This window comes from Pipistrellus kuhlii, unplaced genomic scaffold, assembly GCF_014108245.1.
Source record: "Pipistrellus kuhlii isolate mPipKuh1 unplaced genomic scaffold, mPipKuh1.p scaffold_m20_p_23, whole genome shotgun sequence".
Taxonomy (NCBI): Eukaryota; Metazoa; Chordata; class Mammalia; order Chiroptera; family Vespertilionidae; genus Pipistrellus; species Pipistrellus kuhlii.
This window is the reverse complement of record NW_023425522.1, coordinates 8496035-8515841: the sequence shown is the minus strand read 5'-3', so window position 1 is coordinate 8515841 and position 19807 is coordinate 8496035. Positions and strand designations below refer to the sequence as shown.

Below are 19807 nucleotides of genomic sequence, written 5' to 3'. Positions count from 1 at the left end.
ACACCCCCACACACACATACACACACCATCAACCCTACACACACACACCATCAACACCCCCCCCCACACATACACTATCAACCCTACACACACACACACACACACACACCATCAACACCCCCCCACACACACACACCAACACCCCCCCACACACACACACCATCAACCCTATACACACATATACACACCATCAACACCCCCCCCACACACACACCATCAACACCCCCCCACACACACACCATCAACCCTACACACACACCATCAACACCCCCCACACACACACCATCAACACCCCCCCACACACACACACACACCACCAACCCCCCGCATCTCTTGCTGGCCTGTATCTCGTGTGTCTGGGACCCTAACTTCACTTACTACAACAGTGAAGAGCCTAGCTTTCTATGTAACTTGCCTTAGCAACAGAGAGCAGCAGTTGAAAGCATAGGCTCAGGACGTAGACTGCATGAATTTGTCCTCTGGACAATTTATTCAGCTCTCTGTGCCTCAGTTTCCTCATCTGCAGAAACTCACAAACACAAACGTGGATAAAAATAGGTTAGTTACTATCTCAGGATTGTTGTGAAGATTAAAAGAGACAATATGTGTTATGGGCTAAGAACGGTTCCTAGCACGTGGTAGGGCTGAAGGACTGTTGTTTTTATTTCTCTCCCTTAGGACAGCGAAGAGGAATTTGGCTCTGAGCGAGATGAGTACCGGGAGAAGTCGGAGAGCGGAGGGAGCGAATGTGGAACTGGACCCGGTCGGAAGCGGAGACGGAAGCACCGAGAAAAAAAGGAGAAGAAGACAAAGCGGCGGAAAAAAGGGGAGGGAGAGGGGGGGCAAAAGGTGAGTAGAATTAGGGAGCGAGGGGGGGAAATTAGTAAAGACAGATGTGAGGAGGGAGAACCCCAAAGGGGGCTTTTGCTACATGGAGAGGCGATAATGGGGGAGAAGAGGGGGCTGGGCTGGAGAATGGAACATGAAGCAGGAGACCCAGGGAAGCTGGTGGAGGGAGGGCCCACCAGCTTCCCAGGCCCGGATGGGGCCTGGAGGAGCACGCCCCGCCTCACTGCAGCCTGCTGTCTCCCAGCCGGTGGAGCAGAAGTCATCAGCCACTCTGCTCCTCACCTGGGGCCTGGAGGACGTGGAGCACGTGTTCTCGGAGGAGGATTACCACACACTGACCAACTACAAAGCCTTCAGCCAGTTCATGAGGTGCGCTGGGCCTGGGGAGTCCTCGGGAACAGATCTTCTTATTTTGGGGAGGCCCTGGCCCCTCTGAAACTGATCTCCAGAGAAATTCACAGCACGTACACAAAATTCCAGTGTAATTTTAGGGAATCCCTAGACTTCTAAGGATCCAACGACCACAGTCTGGAACCCTTCACAGGTGGGGGAGGGTCCCAGTTCCAGCACCAGGTTAGAAAATGCTCTAGTGACAAAACATAGAGAGGGGCTGGCACTCCTTCTTGCTCCAAGAGTTCCAGCTTCTCCTGTATGACTTCGCTCTAGACGGCAGCTGAGAGATAGCAACTGCATGCCTCAATTTTCTTTGCTCCGTTATCCGGTCCTCTTCCCCTACCTTGGGCCCTGGTAATAATGAAGGGTGCATTGCAGGCAGCAGCACCTGAGCTTCTATGGCTCCCAAGTAGAGTATAGCAGAGATCCTTTTAGGGCGCAGGCACTGTGACATAGCAGGTCAGTACTCTGGAGGCAGCCTACGGAGGTTCAGGTCCTGGTGTTGTGGGCAAGTTACTTCACATCAGTAAAGTAGGGATGTGATAATATGTAACTCATAGGGGTCTTGTCAGGATTTGATGGGATGATGATTGGAGAGCTCAGTACAGTCGGTGCCTGGCTCCCAGGGAGCATTCAGTACCTGGTAGCCGTTATTAAGTACTATTGTCTCACCTCACTGCTAAAGAATATTAAATCAATTGAAAGGATATTAAAGTCATCCAGATCCCCAAAAGAGCATGGCCCATCAGACTCCATCAGATGGCATCCTTCATCAGGGCTCATGGAACTTGTTAGAACACTCAGAGAATCATGGCAACTCAGAGTATTATTGTGAGGATAAAGTAAGGTGTAATGGCCACAGCCGATTTGGCTCAGTGGATAGAGTGTTGGCCTGCAGACTGAAGGTCCCAGGTTCGATTCTGGTCAAGGGCACATACCTCACTTCCAGGCTTGATCCCAGTCCCTGATTGGGGTGCATGCGGGAGGCAAATGGTCGGTGTGTGTCTCTCTCACATCAATGTTTCTCTCTCTGACTCCTCCCTCCCTTTCACTCTTTAAAATAATCAATGGAAAAATGTCCTCAGTGAGGATTAACAACAACAACAAAAAAAGGTGTATTATATATTTAAGTATTTTATGAACTGTAAAATGTTCAAAAGTAAAGCACTTTTATTGATGTCACTTTTAACCTTTTTATCTTCTGTGCATTTAAATGTTTTTTCTATTTTTAAAAAATTTTGTTTTATTTAACCATTTTTTTTTAAACTTTTTATTTTCAAATTGATGTTATTCTTTTAATTTTTTAAAATTTATATTTTCATTGATTTCAGAGAGTAAGGGAGAGGGAGAGAAAGATAGAAACATCGATTATGAGAGATAATCATTGACCGACTGCCTCCTGCATGCTCCCCGCTGGGGATGGAGCCCCACAACTCGCGCATGTGCCCTTGACCAAAATGGAGCCTGGGACCCTTCAGTCCACAAGCCAATGCTTTATCTACTGAGCCAAAGCAGCTAGGGCAAATTGCTATTATTCTTAATAGGACATACTGCCGCCACTCAGGAATCCTAGCTTGTACATAGACTTAGTTGATAAGGGGAAATGGCAGTGTTCCCAGAACATCTGTAAAAGATCTGAGTCTTCTGCTTCTATGTTTACAGGCCCCTAATTGCTAAGAAGAATCCTAAGATCCCAATGTCTAAGATGATGACCATCCTGGGGGCCAAGTGGAGAGAGTTCAGTGCCAATAACCCCTTCAAGGGGTCAGCAGCAGCCGTGGCGGCGGCAGCGGCGGCAGCGGCGGCAGCTGTAGCTGAGCAGGTGTCAGCTGCCGTCTCATCGGCCACGCCCATAGCACCTTCCGGATCCCCTGCCCTTCCACTCCCACCTGCTGCTGATATCCAACCCCCACCCATCCGAAGAGCCAAAACCAAAGAGGGCAAAGGTGAGAAACCCTCTTTGAACAACTGTCACCCCACCCTCCAAACCACATGTTCTCAAATTATAGTCTAGAACTCTCTTATCCTCTCAGTCCTGATTGTTGCGGGATAAGTGTTTTCCAAGAAGCTTTCTCAGTGAAATCACAGAAAGGATCTCTGTGGCCTCTGTTATCCCAGGATGTCATGACCTCTGGTTTTTCTCCCTCGTGCCACTCCTCATTCAGGTCCGGGCCATAAGAGGCGGAGTAAGAGCCCCCGAGTGCCTGACGGACGCAAGAAGCTTCGGGGAAAGAAGATGACGCCACTCAAAATCAGGCTAGGGCTTCTGGGCGGCAAGAGGAAGAAAGGCTCCGTGAGTGGCCCTTCCTTGTTCGCTATCCACTTTCAGGGAGTCAAGGTTTTGGGGGGGCGGGGCGGGTGTCCAGACAGAGGGTCTTTGAGGGAAGCTGGAGTGGGAGCCAGAGGCCTGGGGAGGGAGTGAAATCAAGTCCACCTCTCTGACCGCCACGGGGCTGTGGGCAGTATGTTTTTCAGAATGACGAGGGCCCCGAACCAGAGGCTGAGGAGTCAGACCTGGACAGTGGCAGTGTCCACAGTGCCTCAGGCCGTCCTGATGGCCCTGTCCGCACCAAGAAACTAAAGAGAGGCCGGCCAGGAAGAAAGAAGAAGAAGGGTACGGGCTGTCAGCTGTGTGTGCTTTCCTTTCACTCCTTCTTTGTCTTTCTTAGTTTCAGTTTTGACTTCTTTATTCAAACCCTTCTCTGTCTCCCTCTCTCCCTTTCTCCCTCTTTCCTTCCCTCTTAATCCCCCAATCCCCCCCTCCCCCCACCCTGCTCCCCAACCCCTCTTTCTTTCTCTCTGTTCCTTGGCCTCCACCGGGGTGTATGACAGTCCTGGGCTGTCCTGCAGTGGCCGGGGAGGAGGAGGTTGATGGCTACGAGACGGATCACCAGGATTACTGTGAGGTGTGCCAGCAGGGTGGGGAAATTATTCTGTGCGACACCTGCCCTCGTGCCTACCACCTCGTCTGCCTTGATCCTGAGCTTGACCGGGCTCCTGAGGGCAAATGGAGCTGCCCCCACTGTGTGAGTACCTGGTGTCGGCATCTCAGGGACCCACCTGTCTTTTCCTCCTTGGTTTCAATTGTCCCCTTCTTATGCCCAGATGCCTGGGCTTCTCAGTAACACGTTTAAGTGACCGAGATTCTAGTTTGTTTCTCTCCCCATCCCTTTGCTCCCCAAATCAACATTTATAGAAACGTAGACATCCTGTTTTTTTGTTCCCACCAGTCTTCCAGGCACTTCTAGGGTGTGGGTGTCCTGTCTTTGCTTCTATCTTCCAATCTCACTCCTGTTTCCTTTCTTCTGTCTGTCTCTGTGTCTTTCCTTGGCCTCCCAGGAGAAGGAGGGGGTACAGTGGGAGGCCAAGGACGAGGAGGAGGAATATGAAGAGGAGGGAGAGGAAGAAGGGGAGAAGGAAGAAGAAGACGATCACATGGAATACTGCCGTGTGTGCAAGGATGGTGGGGAGCTCTTGTGCTGTGACGCTTGCATCTCCTCCTACCACATTCATTGTCTAAACCCACCCCTGCCTGACATCCCCAACGGTGAATGGCTGTGTCCCCGATGCACAGTGAGTGTACCCATCTCTCAGCGTTTACTGTCAGCCCCGGGACCCAAACGTTTAGCTCTTTCTCTGGCTCTCCCCCACACTCAGCCCTAGATTCCTTGTGGGATCCCTCTCCTATTCTAACGATGGGCTCTTTCTGCCTTGTTCTTTCCGCCTCGTGTGTGTCCATCCTGAAGTGCCCCATGCTGAAAGGCCGTGTGCAGAAGATCCTGCATTGGCGGTGGGGGGAACCGCCCGTGGCCATGCCGGCCCCCCAGCAGGTAGATGGCAATCCAGATGCTCCACCTCCTCGTCCTCTTCAAGGCAGATCAGAGCGAGAGTTCTTTGTCAAGTGGGTAGGACTCTCCTACTGGCACTGCTCCTGGGCCAAGGAGCTTCAGGTACAAGGGCCTTTCCTTGCCCCCTGTCCTGTGACCCCCTTTGCTGCAATTCTCTCTCCCACCCCTCCATTTTCTGTTCTTCCCTCACATCAAGCCTTAGGCCCTCACACCATACCTACTCTCTTAGTTTGCAAATGTGGTGTTCTTGGTCTCTAGTCCTTTCTCTTAGTTTTCATTAGATTTCTAACCTCAGATATAACATAGTCTTCCTTAATCCCATCTCTTATCTAACTTTAACCATGTTTTAATTAATTCTCAATCATTTTTTAAAATATATTTTTATTGATTTCAGAGAGGAAGGAAAAGGGAAAGAGAGATAGAACATCAATGGTGAGAGAGAATCATCAATCAGCTGCCTCCTGCATACCTCAGACTGAGGATTGAGCCCACAACCCAGGTATTTGTCCAGACCGGGAATCAAACCATGACCTCCCAGTTCATAGTCAATGCTAAATCACTGGGCCATGCTGGCTGGGCTATAGTCTCAATCTTTTTTTTTTTTTTTTTTAGTATGTTTTATTGATTTTTTACAGAGAACAAGGGAGGAGGATAGAGAGTTCGAAACATCGATGAGAGAGAAACATCAATCAGCTGCCTCCTGCACACTCCCCCCTATGGGGTATGTGCCCGCAACCACCATACATGCCCTTGATGGGAATCGAACCTGGAACCCTTGAGTCCGCAGGCCCACCCTCTATCCACTGAGCCAAACTGGTTAGGGCTATAGTCTCAATCTTAATAAACTCATTCCCTGCCTCTTTTGCTTATTACATCCCCGCACACATCCTGACTGTTCTGTTTCATTGTATTCTCCTGCTTTAGCTTTAATTTGTGTGTCTCATCCTTCCTCTTCCATTGCTCCCTCCCCTTTGTTCTCTGGGATGATACGATTATCTCTCTCCCCCCAACCAAAACCCCCCGTTCTCTGTGCCCCATCAGCTGGAAATCTTCCACTTGGTGATGTACCGAAACTACCAACGGAAGAATGACATGGATGAGCCCCCACCCCTGGACTACGGCTCTGGTGAGGATGATGGGAAGAGTGACAAGCGCAAGGTGAAAGACCCGCACTATGCTGAGATGGAGGAGAAATACTACCGTTTTGGCATCAAGCCAGAGTGGATGACGGTCCACCGTATCATCAACCACAGGTGAGTTCTTGGTCCGTGGGAAGGCCTTGGCCCTGCGATATGCCACTTTTCTCGTTGGAAGTATGGCCGCATGTTAGCGTTTGTTAATTAACCAAATAATTGATCTATCTGAATCACTCCTGCTGCAGCCCCAGCCCTTCTGGCCTTGTTTCCTCCATGGGGATGGAAGAATCCAGGGGGAGAGCCCAGCGCAGCACTGACTTTTTTGCTGTTACTTCCTTTAATCTCTAATAGCACAGGAAATGACAGTTGAGTCTGAGGATCAGGGCGTGAAAGCAAAGCATGAAAAACATGATTCATACAGACCAGTGTTTTTAGTATTTCTTTATTCATAGTACTTATTACTGCCTAGTGCTATAATTTATTTTTCTGTTTCATTGTTGCCTTCCCCAGTAGAATATGAACTCCATGAGAATAGAATCATTTGTCTCCTGTTCACTCCTAACTCACCAGTGCTTGGCATATAGTAGATGCCTAGTAAATACGGATTGGATGAACAAATGATACTGAAGTCCAGGGCGGTGCTTTTGTTTTATTTTGTTTTGTTTTTTTTGTTAATCCTCACTCAAGAATATTTTTTCCATTGGTATTTCAAAAGAGTAGAAGGGAAGGGGAGAGACAAAGAAAAACACCAATGTGAGAGAGACACATTAATTGGTTGCCTCCCACACATTCCCCAACCAGTGCCGGGATCTAGCCTGCAACCTAGGTATGTACCTTTGACCGGAATTGAACCTGAGACCCTTCAGTCCCAAGGGCGACGCTTTATCCACTGAGCCAAACTAGTGAGGGCCCCAGGTATGTTTTTTGATAGTTGATTTTTAGGAAGCCATTCTGAAAAAGTGAAGGTAGTATTTCAGCCATTCTGAATTCCCTTTTAGTGGCCAACATTGAAGATTAAGTGACAAATTATGCGTGTTTGCTGATAATTGTGTATATTATGATTTTTTTCCCCACTTGTGATCCATATGATTTTTCTCTTCCTGTCCCACAGTATGGATAAAAAGGGAAATTACCACTATTTAGTAAAATGGAGGGATTTGCCATATGACCAGTCCACGTGGGAGGAAGATGAAATGAATATCCCTGAATATGAAGACCATAAGCAAAGCTACTGGAGACACCGGTGAGGGAGCTATGTCAGGGGTTAGAGGGAGTCTGAGGATAGGGGCATAAAAGCTAACCCTTTCGCACACAATAAAGTACAGTCGGGACAGACACAATCTAGAATTCAGGACATTGGGTACCTGGGCTAGGTTGTTTGGGGGGCGGCTGGTGCAGAGGCAGTGTGTGGAACAGAAATATGACTTCGCCTGAGTAATGGGAAAGAGGATGCTCAGGAGTAAGGAGGGTTAGCTGTAGAGGTGAGATCTAAGGGTGAGGGTAAAAAGCCTGGGAGAAAGGAAGTGGGAGAAAATGTAGGTTATGGGAAGTGGGAGATGGGTCTGGAATGAGTTCAGAGGAGTGGGGGTACCAAGAACCAGGCTCACTCAGGACCCACTCTTTTCCCAGAGAACTAATTATGGGGGAGGACCCCGCCCAGCCCCGAAAGTATAAGAAGAAGAAGAAGGAGCTGCAGGGCGATGGGCCTCCCAATTCTCCTACCAACGATGTAAGTCCTCTCCCTTGGCCTTTCTCTCATTTCCGGCACCGTGGTGACTGTGCATTTCCCAGGGGCGATGACAGACTTCCCAGAGTTCCAACAACTTCTTTGAGTGGTAGCTCTTTCTTCAACATTCAGTCTTGCCCCAAGAGTGGCTAGGAATTTTGGCATAAGAGTCAGAGCCAAAAAATAAAATAAATAAGATATAAAGAATGAGAGAGCCACTAGAGACAGAAGCACATAGGGCCCTTCCACCAGTTTCCTTCCTCATGGTACTGCTGGGTGTTGTTTTAAGGAATGAGGGGGAGGGACTAAGGGCTAGAACTTTCATGAGCTCTGGTTATGGTAGAAGGAATTGTAATCCATCTTGATACCAGTGCCAGGGAGGAGGAGAGAGGAGGAGACCAAGACAGCTGACAGTTCCCTTGAGCTTTGTGACTTCTTAACTCTACAGCCTACAGTGAAATATGAGACTCAGCCACGGTTTATCACAGCCACCGGAGGCACACTGCACATGTATCAGCTGGAAGGGTTGAATTGGCTACGCTTCTCGTGGGCCCAGGGCACTGACACCATTCTGGCTGATGAGATGGGGCTGGGCAAGACCATACAAACCATCGTCTTCCTCTACTCACTCTATAAGGAGGTGCTGGATTCTGGGGCTCCTGAGAGGGAAGCCAGGCTGAGGTCGCCTGGACTGGGGAATGAGGGAATGGAGGGGGAGGGCAGAGGATGGGGGGAGGGTGTGACAGGCAGAGGACTGGGGTATACAACCTAGACTAATGGTCCGCCCTACCCTGTGCTCCCAGGGCCACACAAAGGGTCCCTTCCTGGTGAGTGCCCCGCTCTCGACCATCATTAATTGGGAGCGGGAGTTCCAGATGTGGGCACCCAAGTTCTATGTGGTGACGTACACGGGTGACAAGGACAGCAGGGCCATCATTCGTGAGAATGAGTTTTCCTTTGAGGACAATGCCATCAAAGGTGGCAAGAAAGCCTTTAAGATGAAGGTAAGCCCCTCTGCTTCATATCCTCTTAGACCCCAAACCTGTCATTTCTTTGCCCCAACCAAGATTTCAGTTTACTTATTCCTCACCCGGCTTCTTCCCCCTTTGCCCACCCACACCTCTCTACATTCCTGCCCAGGAGACATAGTAGGTACCTCCAGGGGTGTGGTGAAAGTTTGGGGTCATGTTCAGTAATCCCTGCATGGAGCCAAAGTTGCAGGACAGGATAACTGACTCCCTTTGGCAATCATGGTCAGGACAGGGTGCCTTGGTAGAAAACAGGGGTTTAGGGACTTGGATGTCGGGTGGCAGCCGAATGGATAATGTTGTGTTGACAGAGGGAGGCACAGGTGAAGTTCCATGTTCTCCTGACATCGTATGAGTTGATCACCATTGATCAGGCAGCACTTGGCTCCATCCGCTGGGCCTGCCTTGTAGTGGATGAGGCCCATCGACTCAAAAACAACCAGTCCAAGGTGAGTGAGATACTCAGGCCTCAGAAACTTGAGGTTGTGGACTCCTACTTGCCTCAATCCTAAAATATTAAGTAGCAGGGTCTTTTCTGTAGTCCAGGACGCAAGATACCTGAGACGGTCTGGGAGAAGTCCAGATTGGAAGAGGGTGAGGACTGGGGATTTGCAGCCTCTGATCCTGGAGGAAATGGAAGCTGTAGGCAGGAAAAGGTTGATACCGTGGACCAACCATTTGCCACTGATGGGCCCTCTCTCCTGTCTTCTTGTCCCATTTTCTAGTTTTTCAGGGTCCTCAATGGCTACAAGATAGATCATAAGTTACTGCTAACAGGGACTCCATTGCAAAATAATCTGGAAGAGCTTTTCCATCTGCTGAACTTCCTCACCCCAGAAAGGTTTAAGTAAGTAGCTCCGTGGGGTAGTCTGCAGAAACGAGAGGGAGAGGGGCTAAAATAAGTGGGTAGGGGATTCGTCTGAAGTGAAGAATAGAGCTTGAAGTCAGAGGCAAAGAACGTGACCGCTGCTCATATCTCCTCCTGGCTTCTAGCAACCTGGAGGGCTTCCTGGAGGAGTTTGCAGACATATCCAAAGAAGACCAGATTAAAAAACTGCATGATTTGCTGGGGCCACATATGCTTCGGAGGCTCAAGGCTGATGTCTTTAAGAACATGCCAGCCAAGACAGAGCTTATCGTTCGCGTGGAGCTGAGTCCCATGCAGAAGTGAGGCGCGAGGCGGGTTCCCTGGCCTCGGGGCTGGGCACTTGTTGGCAGCTTCCCAAGAGTCGGTGATCAAGTGCAACATCATAATCATTTCTTTTATTGTGTCTCTTCTCTACCCCCACCCCTGGCCTTTAGGAAATACTACAAGTATATCCTGACTCGAAATTTTGAGGCCTTGAATTCACGAGGCGGTGGGAACCAAGTGTCTCTGCTGAACATCATGATGGATCTTAAGAAGTGCTGCAACCATCCATACCTCTTTCCTGTGGCTGCTATGGTAGATACAAGAGCTGGGAACTGATTAGTAAATGCCTGGCTTTCTAACAGTGGGAGGTGTTGAGCACAGGGCTGACGCTGGGCCTGGATTTCTGAGGGGAGTAGGAGTTTAAAAGGTGTGGAGGCTGGGTTTGGGCTTCTAGCTTTCCAAGGCACAGTTAGGATATAGGGGTATGTTTCCTTATCCTCTCATCCTTTCTCCCTTTTTTTTCAGGAGTCCCCAAAACTTCCCAGTGGGGCTTATGAGGGTGGGGCACTTATTAAGGCGTCTGGGAAGCTCATGCTGCTGCAGAAGATGCTGCGGAAGCTAAAGGAGCAAGGACACCGAGTACTCATCTTCTCACAGGTGACCCAGCCCCCCTAGTTCATTCTCGCCGTCAGACTAATCCCTGACCTCGTTCCTGCGCCTGCCCTGGTATGAGATTAGGAGATTGCACCCTTAAGAGTTTTTGGTATAGCTAAGTTCCTCTTGGACTCTGATCCCTGTTCTTTGAAAGTTGTAGCCAGTTTTTTTCAAGCCACATGGAGAGAATGGGAGGGTGAACCATCTGCCTCTTCAAGGAGGTCTCTGGGGACTGCTAACTATTTCTATTTCTTAACCTTATTGGAGAGGGGAAGAGAGACAGACCTTTTGGAAACCTTATGAAAGCTATGGGTCCACTCTCCAGAAAAGCTACACAATTAAACAGTGTATACAGGTTTTTAGGGGATTTATAGATTTCATTGAAAACTTTTTATGGGTCTTAGAGAAGAGTCTCTGCTGTAGGAGAAATGATCTGAAATCAAGAAGAAATTATGACAAGAATGTGGAACGCGGGGGCTGGGGGGGGGGGGAGGAGCAGCACCAGGGGAGCATAGGAGCGCAGGGGGACAAGGGTAAAGATTGGGGTTGAGGGAAAATAAGAATAGCCAGGACACACCCCACTACCTCCTCATTCTGGACTCTTCTTTTCCCTTGCTCCAGATGACCAAAATGTTAGACTTGCTGGAGGATTTCTTAGACTACGAAGGCTACAAGTATGAGCGCATCGATGGTGGCATTACTGGTGCCCTCAGGCAGGAGGCCATCGATAGGTTCAATGGTGAGGGGGGCAATGCCTTGGTCCTGTGTGTGGGAGTCTGAGAAGCCAGTCATAGGCCCCGGGGCTGGGAGGGGCCTCGTCTGGGAGTATACTAGCCACTTGGGCTTTGAGTTGAGGAGCAGGTAGACTGAATTGCTGGCCACAAGAAAAGCCTTATCTCCTCATTCACATCTTCTAGCTCCTGGGGCCCAACAATTCTGCTTCCTCCTGTCCACCCGAGCTGGGGGTTTGGGCATCAATCTGGCCACTGCAGACACTGTCATCATCTTCGATTCTGACTGGAACCCTCATAACGACATCCAGGTGGGAACTCGCCTCCTAGAGCTTCTGCACCATTTGGCAAGGTGGCATTGGTTCATGGGTCAGAAATAAACCTCTGGGGGCCCCTAGCCAGTTTTGCTCAATGGATAGAGCATTGGCCTGCAGACCAAAGGGCTCCGGGCTCGATCCCAGACAAAGGCACATACCTTGGTTGAAGGCTCCTTCTGGCCCAGGCCCTAGTCAGGCTCCTGCAGGAGGCAATAAGTCAATGTGTCTCTCTCACATGATGTTTCTCTGTGTCCTTTCCTCTCACTTCTACTCTCCCTAAAAACCAATGGAATTGATTAACAGAAAAACAAAAAGAAGGAAATAAACCTCTAGGGGACAGATAGAAGAATTCCTGCGGCCTCCTTTCCTGAGATACCATGTGGATGGTATCTCCTCTGCCTCTCTCCTGGCCTGCCCTCACTTTCTCCCTCTCCTTCAGGCCTTTAGCCGCGCTCATCGAATCGGCCAGGCCAACAAAGTAATGATTTACCGGTTTGTGACTCGTGCATCAGTGGAAGAGCGAATCACACAAGTGGCCAAGAGGAAGATGATGCTGACACATCTGGTAGTGCGTCCCGGGCTGGGCTCCAAGGCGGGCTCCATGTCCAAGCAGGAGCTGGATGACATCCTCAAATTTGGCACCGAAGAACTATTTAAGGATGAAAACGAGGGTGAGAACCTCTTTTGCAACTTTGGAAAACTGGCCCCTGCTCTCCCGAGAGCACTTCTCTTCTGAAACCCTTGAAGAAAAGCTGTTCTATTCAGTCTGTGGAGAAAGATTGGCCCCTTTCCTCACATGGAGGGTTGAAACAACAAATCACTACCTTGACTTCCAGGGAAAGGGCCTTCTACAGAGCTCCTGTGGAAGGGAAGCAAAGTGAAATGTTTTCCTTTGAAATTTTTAAAGTTCTGCCCAAGATTTTGGTTGGAACTCAAGCATTCCCCCTTGTTCCCCATCTCTCCCAGGGGAGAACAAGGAGGAGGACAGCAGTGTGATTCACTATGACAATGAGGCCATTGCTCGGCTGTTGGACCGAAACCAGGATGCAACTGAAGACACTGATGTGCAGAATATGAACGAATATCTCAGTTCCTTCAAGGTGGCCCAGTATGTGGTGCGAGAGGAAGACAAGGTGAGAGGCTGGGCTAGGTAGGTACTGTCTATCCTATGCCAACCCTGAAGGGCGGTTTCCTTTACTGGACCTCAAAGTAGGAGGACCCTTTTCCTTTTGTTTTTATCTGATCTTTTATCTTAGTGCCCAGCAAAGAGCAGTAGTGAATCACAAACAACTTCTTGGTCTAATGGGTCAAATTGGACTTTGGAGAAAGACTTAGGCACAGAAAGCACAGCACTGCTACACAGGAAGGGTACTTTCTGAGTCAGAGCAGGAGGGACGCAGAGGGCACTAGAGGACAGGTTTTGAAAGGGAAATAACAAGGAGAAGCGTACTGAAGGTAAGAGATGAGGAAAAGGAACACGTGCAATGTCCAGAAAATTTATGCAGAGTGGAGATCTAGGAGGCAGGAGGTAAAAGGACTGGGTGAAGAGGGAAGCCACCAGCATTCCTTCTGCTGCTGTTCAGATTGAGGAGATCGAACGAGAGATCATCAAGCAGGAGGAGAATGTGGATCCTGACTACTGGGAAAAGCTGCTGAGGCACCACTATGAGCAACAACAGGAAGACCTAGCCCGAAACCTCGGCAAGGGCAAGCGAGTTCGCAAGCAAGTTAACTACAATGATGCTGCTCAGGAGGACCAAGGTGAGGACTGCACTCCCTCCACTCCCCACCCCCCAGTGCAGGAACGGAGAAGCAGAGAGTGCTGAGGGAGGGCCTGAGGCTGGGGACATTTAATAGGAAAGAGAGAGGACTAGAAGTCAGGCTTTCTTAAAGGGGAAAGAGATTAAAAGGATCAGTAGAAGCTACCCAGAGGCCAGATGGATTTGCAAGCGATCTAAACTATCCGGTGGTTGTGGAGGGCTCCTGTGGACACCCAGGAGTCCTTGCTTAGAGTGGGTTACACAGGATTCAGGAGGTGTCAGAGACAAGGTGTGTGGTAAGTGGACATGGTTCGGGTATATGGCTTTGAAATCAGACCGCGGACCGTCCTCCAGCATCCCGGAGGAAAGGACTTGTCCAGGGAGCCGTCACTGACACAGTCCTTTCCGCTTGCAGATAACCAGTCAGAATACTCAGTGGGCTCAGAGGAGGAAGATGAAGACTTTGATGAGCGTCCTGAAGGTGACATCTACTTTCCTGACTTTCTACCACATCTCTTCTCATTTCACTTCCTATTGTCCTTTAAGCCCAGTTTTTATATAAATAAATGTCTTTTTTTAAAAAGGAAAAAGTAGAGATTACAGATAAGCAGAAAGGAGGAAATATTCCTAACCTCACCACTGATAAAATTTGGCATATATAACCACACAGGCTTAGAAGCCTAAATAAAAGATAAAGAAATCCTTTTACATTCCCATCAGTAATCTTGCTTGCATCAAACATTTAATACTAATTTTTAAATATGACTCGACTCTTTTAGACCTACTGAGTTAGTAGTTCTGAAAGTGCTTGGAAGAAAATTAGAAGGGCCTCAGACATGTCACAGGCCTTCCCCGAGTTCTTTATCTTGTGGGAATGGGGTGTTGGCAAGGGTGGAAGAAGTAATGGATCTACTTACCGGGGTCATCCCTGTCCAGGGCGTCGACAGTCAAAGAGGCAGCTCCGGAATGAAAAGGACAAGCCACTGCCTCCGCTGCTGGCTCGCGTTGGGGGCAACATCGAGGTGAGAGCTGACCCAGGGTCCCACGGAAGCTGGGGTTGGAAATGGAGTCACTGAGGGAGAAAGGACCGAGGAATGAGATGCCTGGACATCCTCGCCCATTTCCTCCTCTCCTCAGGTGCTGGGATTCAACACCCGCCAGCGGAAGGCTTTCCTCAACGCTGTGATGCGCTGGGGAATGCCCCCGCAGGATGCCTTCACCACCCAGTGGCTGGTGCGAGACCTGAGGGGCAAGACGGAGAAAGAGTTCAAGTGAGTGTGGGTGATGCGGGACAGAGGTGGACGAAGGGGTACGAGCTTTGAAAGGGTGTTACTTCCTTCCTCTTGGCCACCATATGATGTAATCTTACTCAGCTGACCATCATGCTCCCTGCCGTGCAACAGGTCCTGGCTCGGTTTCCTGGGAGGTGGGCTTAGCCTGACCCACCTTCCCTCAGACGAGCCAAGAGTAGAGAGGCTGGGCGTCCTTCCTCCTGGGAGAGGTGGCTAAGAAAGGAACCTCACCTAGACTGTCCTTGCCTCACATTTACTTGGCCCGGGAGCTGGTGAAAAGGATGAGGAGCTGACTGATGGGGCCTAGGAATGAATACCAAAGCCCAGGAGACATGGAAGAACAGGAGGAGGGGCGGGTGGTGGGTTAGGATTTGGAGAGGCTCAGGAGGACCCCTGGAGGCACCTCAGGAAGTTAGGGTTCAGGGGTTCTGTAACCCCTGTCCTTCTTAAGGCTCTTCTAACCCACCTTCAATCCCCATGCGTCTTAGGGCCTATGTGTCTTTGTTCATGCGCCATCTCTGTGAGCCCGGGGCAGACGGCTCTGAAACATTTGCTGACGGGGTCCCTCGAGAGGGCCTGAGTCGCCAACAAGTGTTGACCCGCATTGGAGTCATGTCTCTCGTCAAGAAGAAGGTATCACATGGCCCATGCACACAGGCAACGGGGCAATTAGGGCCTGGGCCTGGGCCTGGGCCTGGGGCGGGCTGGAGGGGATCAGTGGGGGGATAAGAGGGGCTTATGTAACACTTTCAACAAGAATTATTTTTAAAAAATAAGAAGGTATCAGTCTTCCCCTCACCAAAAGGACCAAGCTGATTGCCTGCCCTATGTCCTTCCTCTGACTTGCGTCCCTGAGTTCCAGACTCAGGCTGGTTCAAGATGAGGCAGAGGGGACTGGACCTCCTTTGGTCCATTGGCTGAAGCAGATCCTTGTCTGTGGCTCTCCCTCTCCCCTCAGGTACAGGAGTTTGAGCACATCAATGGGCGCTGGTCGATGCCTGAGCTGATGCCTGACCCCAGTGCTGAGTCTAAGCGCTCCTCCAGGGCCTCCTCTCCTACCAAAACGTCTCCCACCACCCCGGAGGCTTCTGCTGCCAACAGTCCGTGCGCCTCCAAGCCCGGTAATTGGGTCCGCATCGGTGGAGAGAGGGAGATGAGGCCAGGCCCAGAGGGATTGGAGTCAAGGTGGGGAGTTTCTGCCTTCTTCACTCTGCTTTCCCCGGTAGCTACTCCAGCTCCAAGTGAGAAAGGAGAAGGCATAAGGACACCGCTTGAGAAGGATGAAGCTGAAAACCAGGAGGAGAAGCCAGAGAAGAATAGCAAAATTGGGGAGAAGATGGAGACAGAGGTGTGTGGCCACCTGGCTCCTCTAAGGAGAAGGAATGGGGGTCTTGAAGGCCATGTGTCTCGGAACCCCCAGTTCATTCAGGTTCATTGTCTTCCAGGCTGATGCCCCCAGCCCAGCCCTGTCCCTCGGGGAACGGCTAGAGCCAAGGAAGATTCCTCTGGAGGATGAGGAGTCAGGGGGAGCTGGAGAGACGGAGCCTGAACCTGGGTACCGGGGGGACAGAGAGAAGTCAGGTGGGTGCATGGACTTCGGGGTGATGGGCTTAGGATTTGGGGGTTTCCTCTTCTGGGTTCAGGGAATGAGGATGACGTTCTCCCTTCCTGTCCCTTACCCCCTCCCACAGCCACAGAGTCGACGCCAGGAGAGAGGGGGGAGGAGAAGCCGTTGGATGGACAGGAACACAGGGAGAGGCCAGAGGGGGAAACAGGGGATTTGGGCAAGAGAGGTAATGGGTGGAAGGACGGTGCACTTGGGGACGGAGGGAAGCAGGGGAGGCGGAGTCCGGGTGGGTTCCAGCAGAGCGCAGGGTGCAGGTTGGGATCTGGAAGGAGACCCGGGTGTGAGCTGTGTCCCCTCTGCCCTAGCAGAGGATGCGAAAGGGGGCCGGGAGCTTCGATCTGGGCCTCGAGACGAGCCACGACCCAATGGGCGACGTGAGGAGAAGGCGGAGAAGCCACGGTTCATGTTCAATATTGCCGATGGCGGCTTTACAGGTGGGTGGGTGTCTCACTGCCGCCTACTTTTCGCTGGGGTTTGCTCATCCTCATGGGGTTCTCTTTCTGCCGGAGGCCTTCAGTTCCAAGTAATTGCCAATGAAATGATACATTTTGGGTCTACTCCTGCCCTCAGTCCTTCTTAAGTACTGGTATATTCCTAACTCTAATGTTGTCTTTAATTCTATCTTTATCTGGTTTTTTGTGTTTTTTTTTTGTTTTTTTTTTTTACTATATTTTTTATCGATTTCAGAGAGGAAGGGAGAGGGTAAGAAAGAGAGAAACATCAATGATGAGAGAGAATCATTGATCTGCTGCCTCCTGCTCGCTCCACACTGGGCATGTGCCCTGACCAGGAGTCAAACCCTGACTTCCTGGTTTGTAGGTTGACGCTCAACTGCTGAGCCACGCCGGCTGGGGTCTACCTTTATTCTCAATCCTAACTTGAACTTCGTTTGTAATTACTTTTATGCTTAACCCTGCTCTGACCTTGACCCGTGCCTCATACAGAGCCTTAGTGTCCTCCACCACTACCCAGTTCCCTCTTCTCTACCTTTCTGTTGGGTTGGATGGGATTTGAAAATTCCTGATGCTCATCTATCTTCCACCCTCTTTCCAGAGCTTCACACGCTGTGGCAGAATGAGGAACGGGCAGCTATTTCCTCGGGGAAACTCAATGAAATCTGGCACAGAAGACACGACTATTGGCTTCTGGCTGGGATTGTTCTGTATCCTTGATACAAATACAAGACAGAAACGGTTCTCACAACCTAGAGAGAGGGGAGTTACAGGGAAGAGGAGTCCACAGCCAGAGAAGGGGGCATGGTGCCACACTTTGGGGAGATCAAGCCCAATCCATTCCTGTTACATTCCTTGATGGTCCTCTTCCTTCCTTGGCAGCCATGGCTATGCACGGTGGCAGGACATCCAGAATGATGCTCAGTTTGCCATTATCAATGAGCCATTTAAAACGGAAGCCAATAAGGGGAACTTTCTGGAGATGAAAAATAAGTTTCTGGCCCGGAGATTCAAGGTGGGGATGAGGAACAAAAGGAACAGTAGTGAAGAGGGGCTTGGGTCAGAGGGGGCCCAGTCTGGTTGGACGGTGGGGAAGGTTAACACCCTGAGGGGGGTGGTGATGCTCGAGGCCAAGGCTGGCGTGTAAGCTTGTGTTGGTGAGTATGGTCTGGGTCTGCGTTGGTGCGAGGGTCGTACTGATGAGGAGTGGGCATGCCCTGGGTCAGCAGTGAGAGCGATGTGGTCTCCAGTCTGGCTCCCGTCCCCTCCCCAACTGCTGGCAGAGCCTGCGTTGACTCCCTCCCTTGCCCTCAGCTCCTGGAGCAGGCGCTGGTGATTGAGGAGCAGCTTCGGCGGGCGGCCTACCTGAACCTATCACAGGAGCCGGCGCACCCCGCCATGGCCCTCCACGCCCGCTTCGCCGAGGCCGAGTGCCTGGCCGAGAGCCACCAGCACCTCTCCAAGGAGTCGCTGGCGGGGAACAAGCCGGCCAACGCTGTACTGCACAAGGGTAAGGGCCGCGGCGGCCCCGCGCGGGGGAGGGCCCACAACGCTGCGTAAGTCTTCACCCCGCACCCCTCAAAATCTTCCCACCCCTCTGACCCCTTTACCCTCCGAACCAACCCCCTCTGACCTCCAGCCCCACCCCTAGCCCGCCTGGCTTGTAGCCTCTAGGTTTGTGCAGCCAACTCTCACCCGCGCCTGATAGCATTCACATCAGTGCCCGAGAGGGACTTCCTCCCCTGAACTCCGTGAGGCTGTGCCACATCCCCTCCAAGGGGTAGATGGTCCTCACTGACCCACATGCCTGCCATAGCACCCTCTCTGGGGCCTCGGCCTGTGTAGAGCCACAAGAATCCTTATCCCCAATCCCACAAATCACATTCCTCAGATCTCATTCACCCCACGAGGCGGAAACTACCGCCACCCCACCCTCTGACCTTACCCCATGAAACTTCCCTTTGACCTTCAACCTTTCCTCCCAAACCTTCTTACCTTGAAAGTGAAATATCAAATTCCAAGGCCCTTTACCCATCTAATCCTATCTGATGTAGTAATTGGCTCCTGGACCCTTTGATTCCTGTTTTAATTCCTAATGCTGACCCTCTAACCTCCCTCCCCCATTACATATTAAAACCTTGATCCTTAAATCTTTGACACCACTTACCACCTCCCCACGCCTCCTATTTCCTCCCTGTCATCCCCAACCCCAAAACTTCCTTCTTCCAATATGGGATGTTCTGACAACTCCCCGCCCCTGTGTCTTCCAATGTCCTCCCCTCTCCTCCTTTTCTCCATATTCCCTTTTCCTTCTCTCTCCATCTGTCTCTGTGATGATCTGGTCTCTCTGCCTCTTTACCTGTCACTTACCTACTCACTGAGTCACTCTCTTTTTCTGTTACTTCTATCATTTTCTTCTTCTCTGATTCTTTGACATCTGTGTCCTCTCACTCTCTTTTTCTGACTTTATCTGTCCATCTGATTCTTCATCTCTTTTCCTGGCTCCATCTCTCCCTTTCCCTGTCTTTCTCTTGCCTTTCTTTCTCCATGGCCCGGGCCCCAGTTCTGAACCAGCTGGAGGAGTTGCTGAGCGACATGAAGGCAGACGTGACCCGCCTGCCAGCCACGCTGTCTCGAATACCCCCCATCGCAGCCCGCCTTCAGATGTCCGAGCGCAGCATCCTCAGCCGGCTGGCCAGCAAGGGCACAGAGCCTCACCCCACACCGGTAACCTCCTTTCCCTCTAATTCCATTCTCCCTGTTGGTACTCCTGCATGTATACACACTTACTCCGAATCCTATACAACCTGGGAAAACGACTTACTCTAGTATACACATCACCCTCGAGGCTCCTGTATATTA

At 50.7% G+C, this 19807-nt stretch overlaps 1 protein-coding gene and 1 non-coding gene across 18 annotated transcripts in view; both read left to right on the top strand.

Annotated features, from left to right (window-relative positions):
- The window catches only part of CHD3 (chromodomain helicase DNA binding protein 3), a 29058-nt gene that overhangs the window by 6911 nt on the left and 2340 nt on the right, over positions 1-19807 (top strand). For 2 of the 17 annotated variants that reach the window (XM_036452085.2, XM_036452095.1), the window contains exons 3-37: positions 679-849; positions 1094-1218; positions 2905-3188; positions 3408-3535; positions 3706-3856; positions 4075-4268; positions 4582-4815; positions 4989-5192; positions 6132-6343; positions 7338-7469; positions 7856-7955; positions 8401-8592; positions 8756-8956; positions 9292-9429; positions 9706-9827; positions 9974-10147; positions 10283-10424; positions 10638-10769; positions 11388-11505; positions 11684-11808; positions 12254-12485; positions 12781-12947; positions 13398-13575; positions 13990-14055; positions 14511-14596; positions 14712-14845; positions 15355-15499; positions 15825-16214; positions 16312-16447; positions 16558-16659; positions 16802-16927; positions 17547-17655; positions 17828-17960; positions 18260-18501; positions 19509-19672. In XM_036452085.2, the coding sequence (XP_036307978.1) occupies positions 679-849; positions 1094-1218; positions 2905-3188; positions 3408-3535; positions 3706-3856; positions 4075-4268; positions 4582-4815; positions 4989-5192; positions 6132-6343; positions 7338-7469; positions 7856-7955; positions 8401-8592; positions 8756-8956; positions 9292-9429; positions 9706-9827; positions 9974-10147; positions 10283-10424; positions 10638-10769; positions 11388-11505; positions 11684-11808; positions 12254-12485; positions 12781-12947; positions 13398-13575; positions 13990-14055; positions 14511-14596; positions 14712-14845; positions 15355-15499; positions 15825-16214; positions 16312-16447; positions 16558-16659; positions 16802-16927; positions 17547-17655; positions 17828-17960; positions 18260-18501; positions 19509-19672 (5689 nt within the window). The other 15 variants (XM_036452089.2, XM_036452087.2, XM_036452090.2 and 12 more) reach the window with 15 other exon arrangements.
- On the top strand, positions 14982-15121 carry LOC118727075. The gene has a single exon (XR_004990487.1). It is a non-coding gene; the product is annotated as a small Cajal body-specific RNA 21 (non-coding RNA).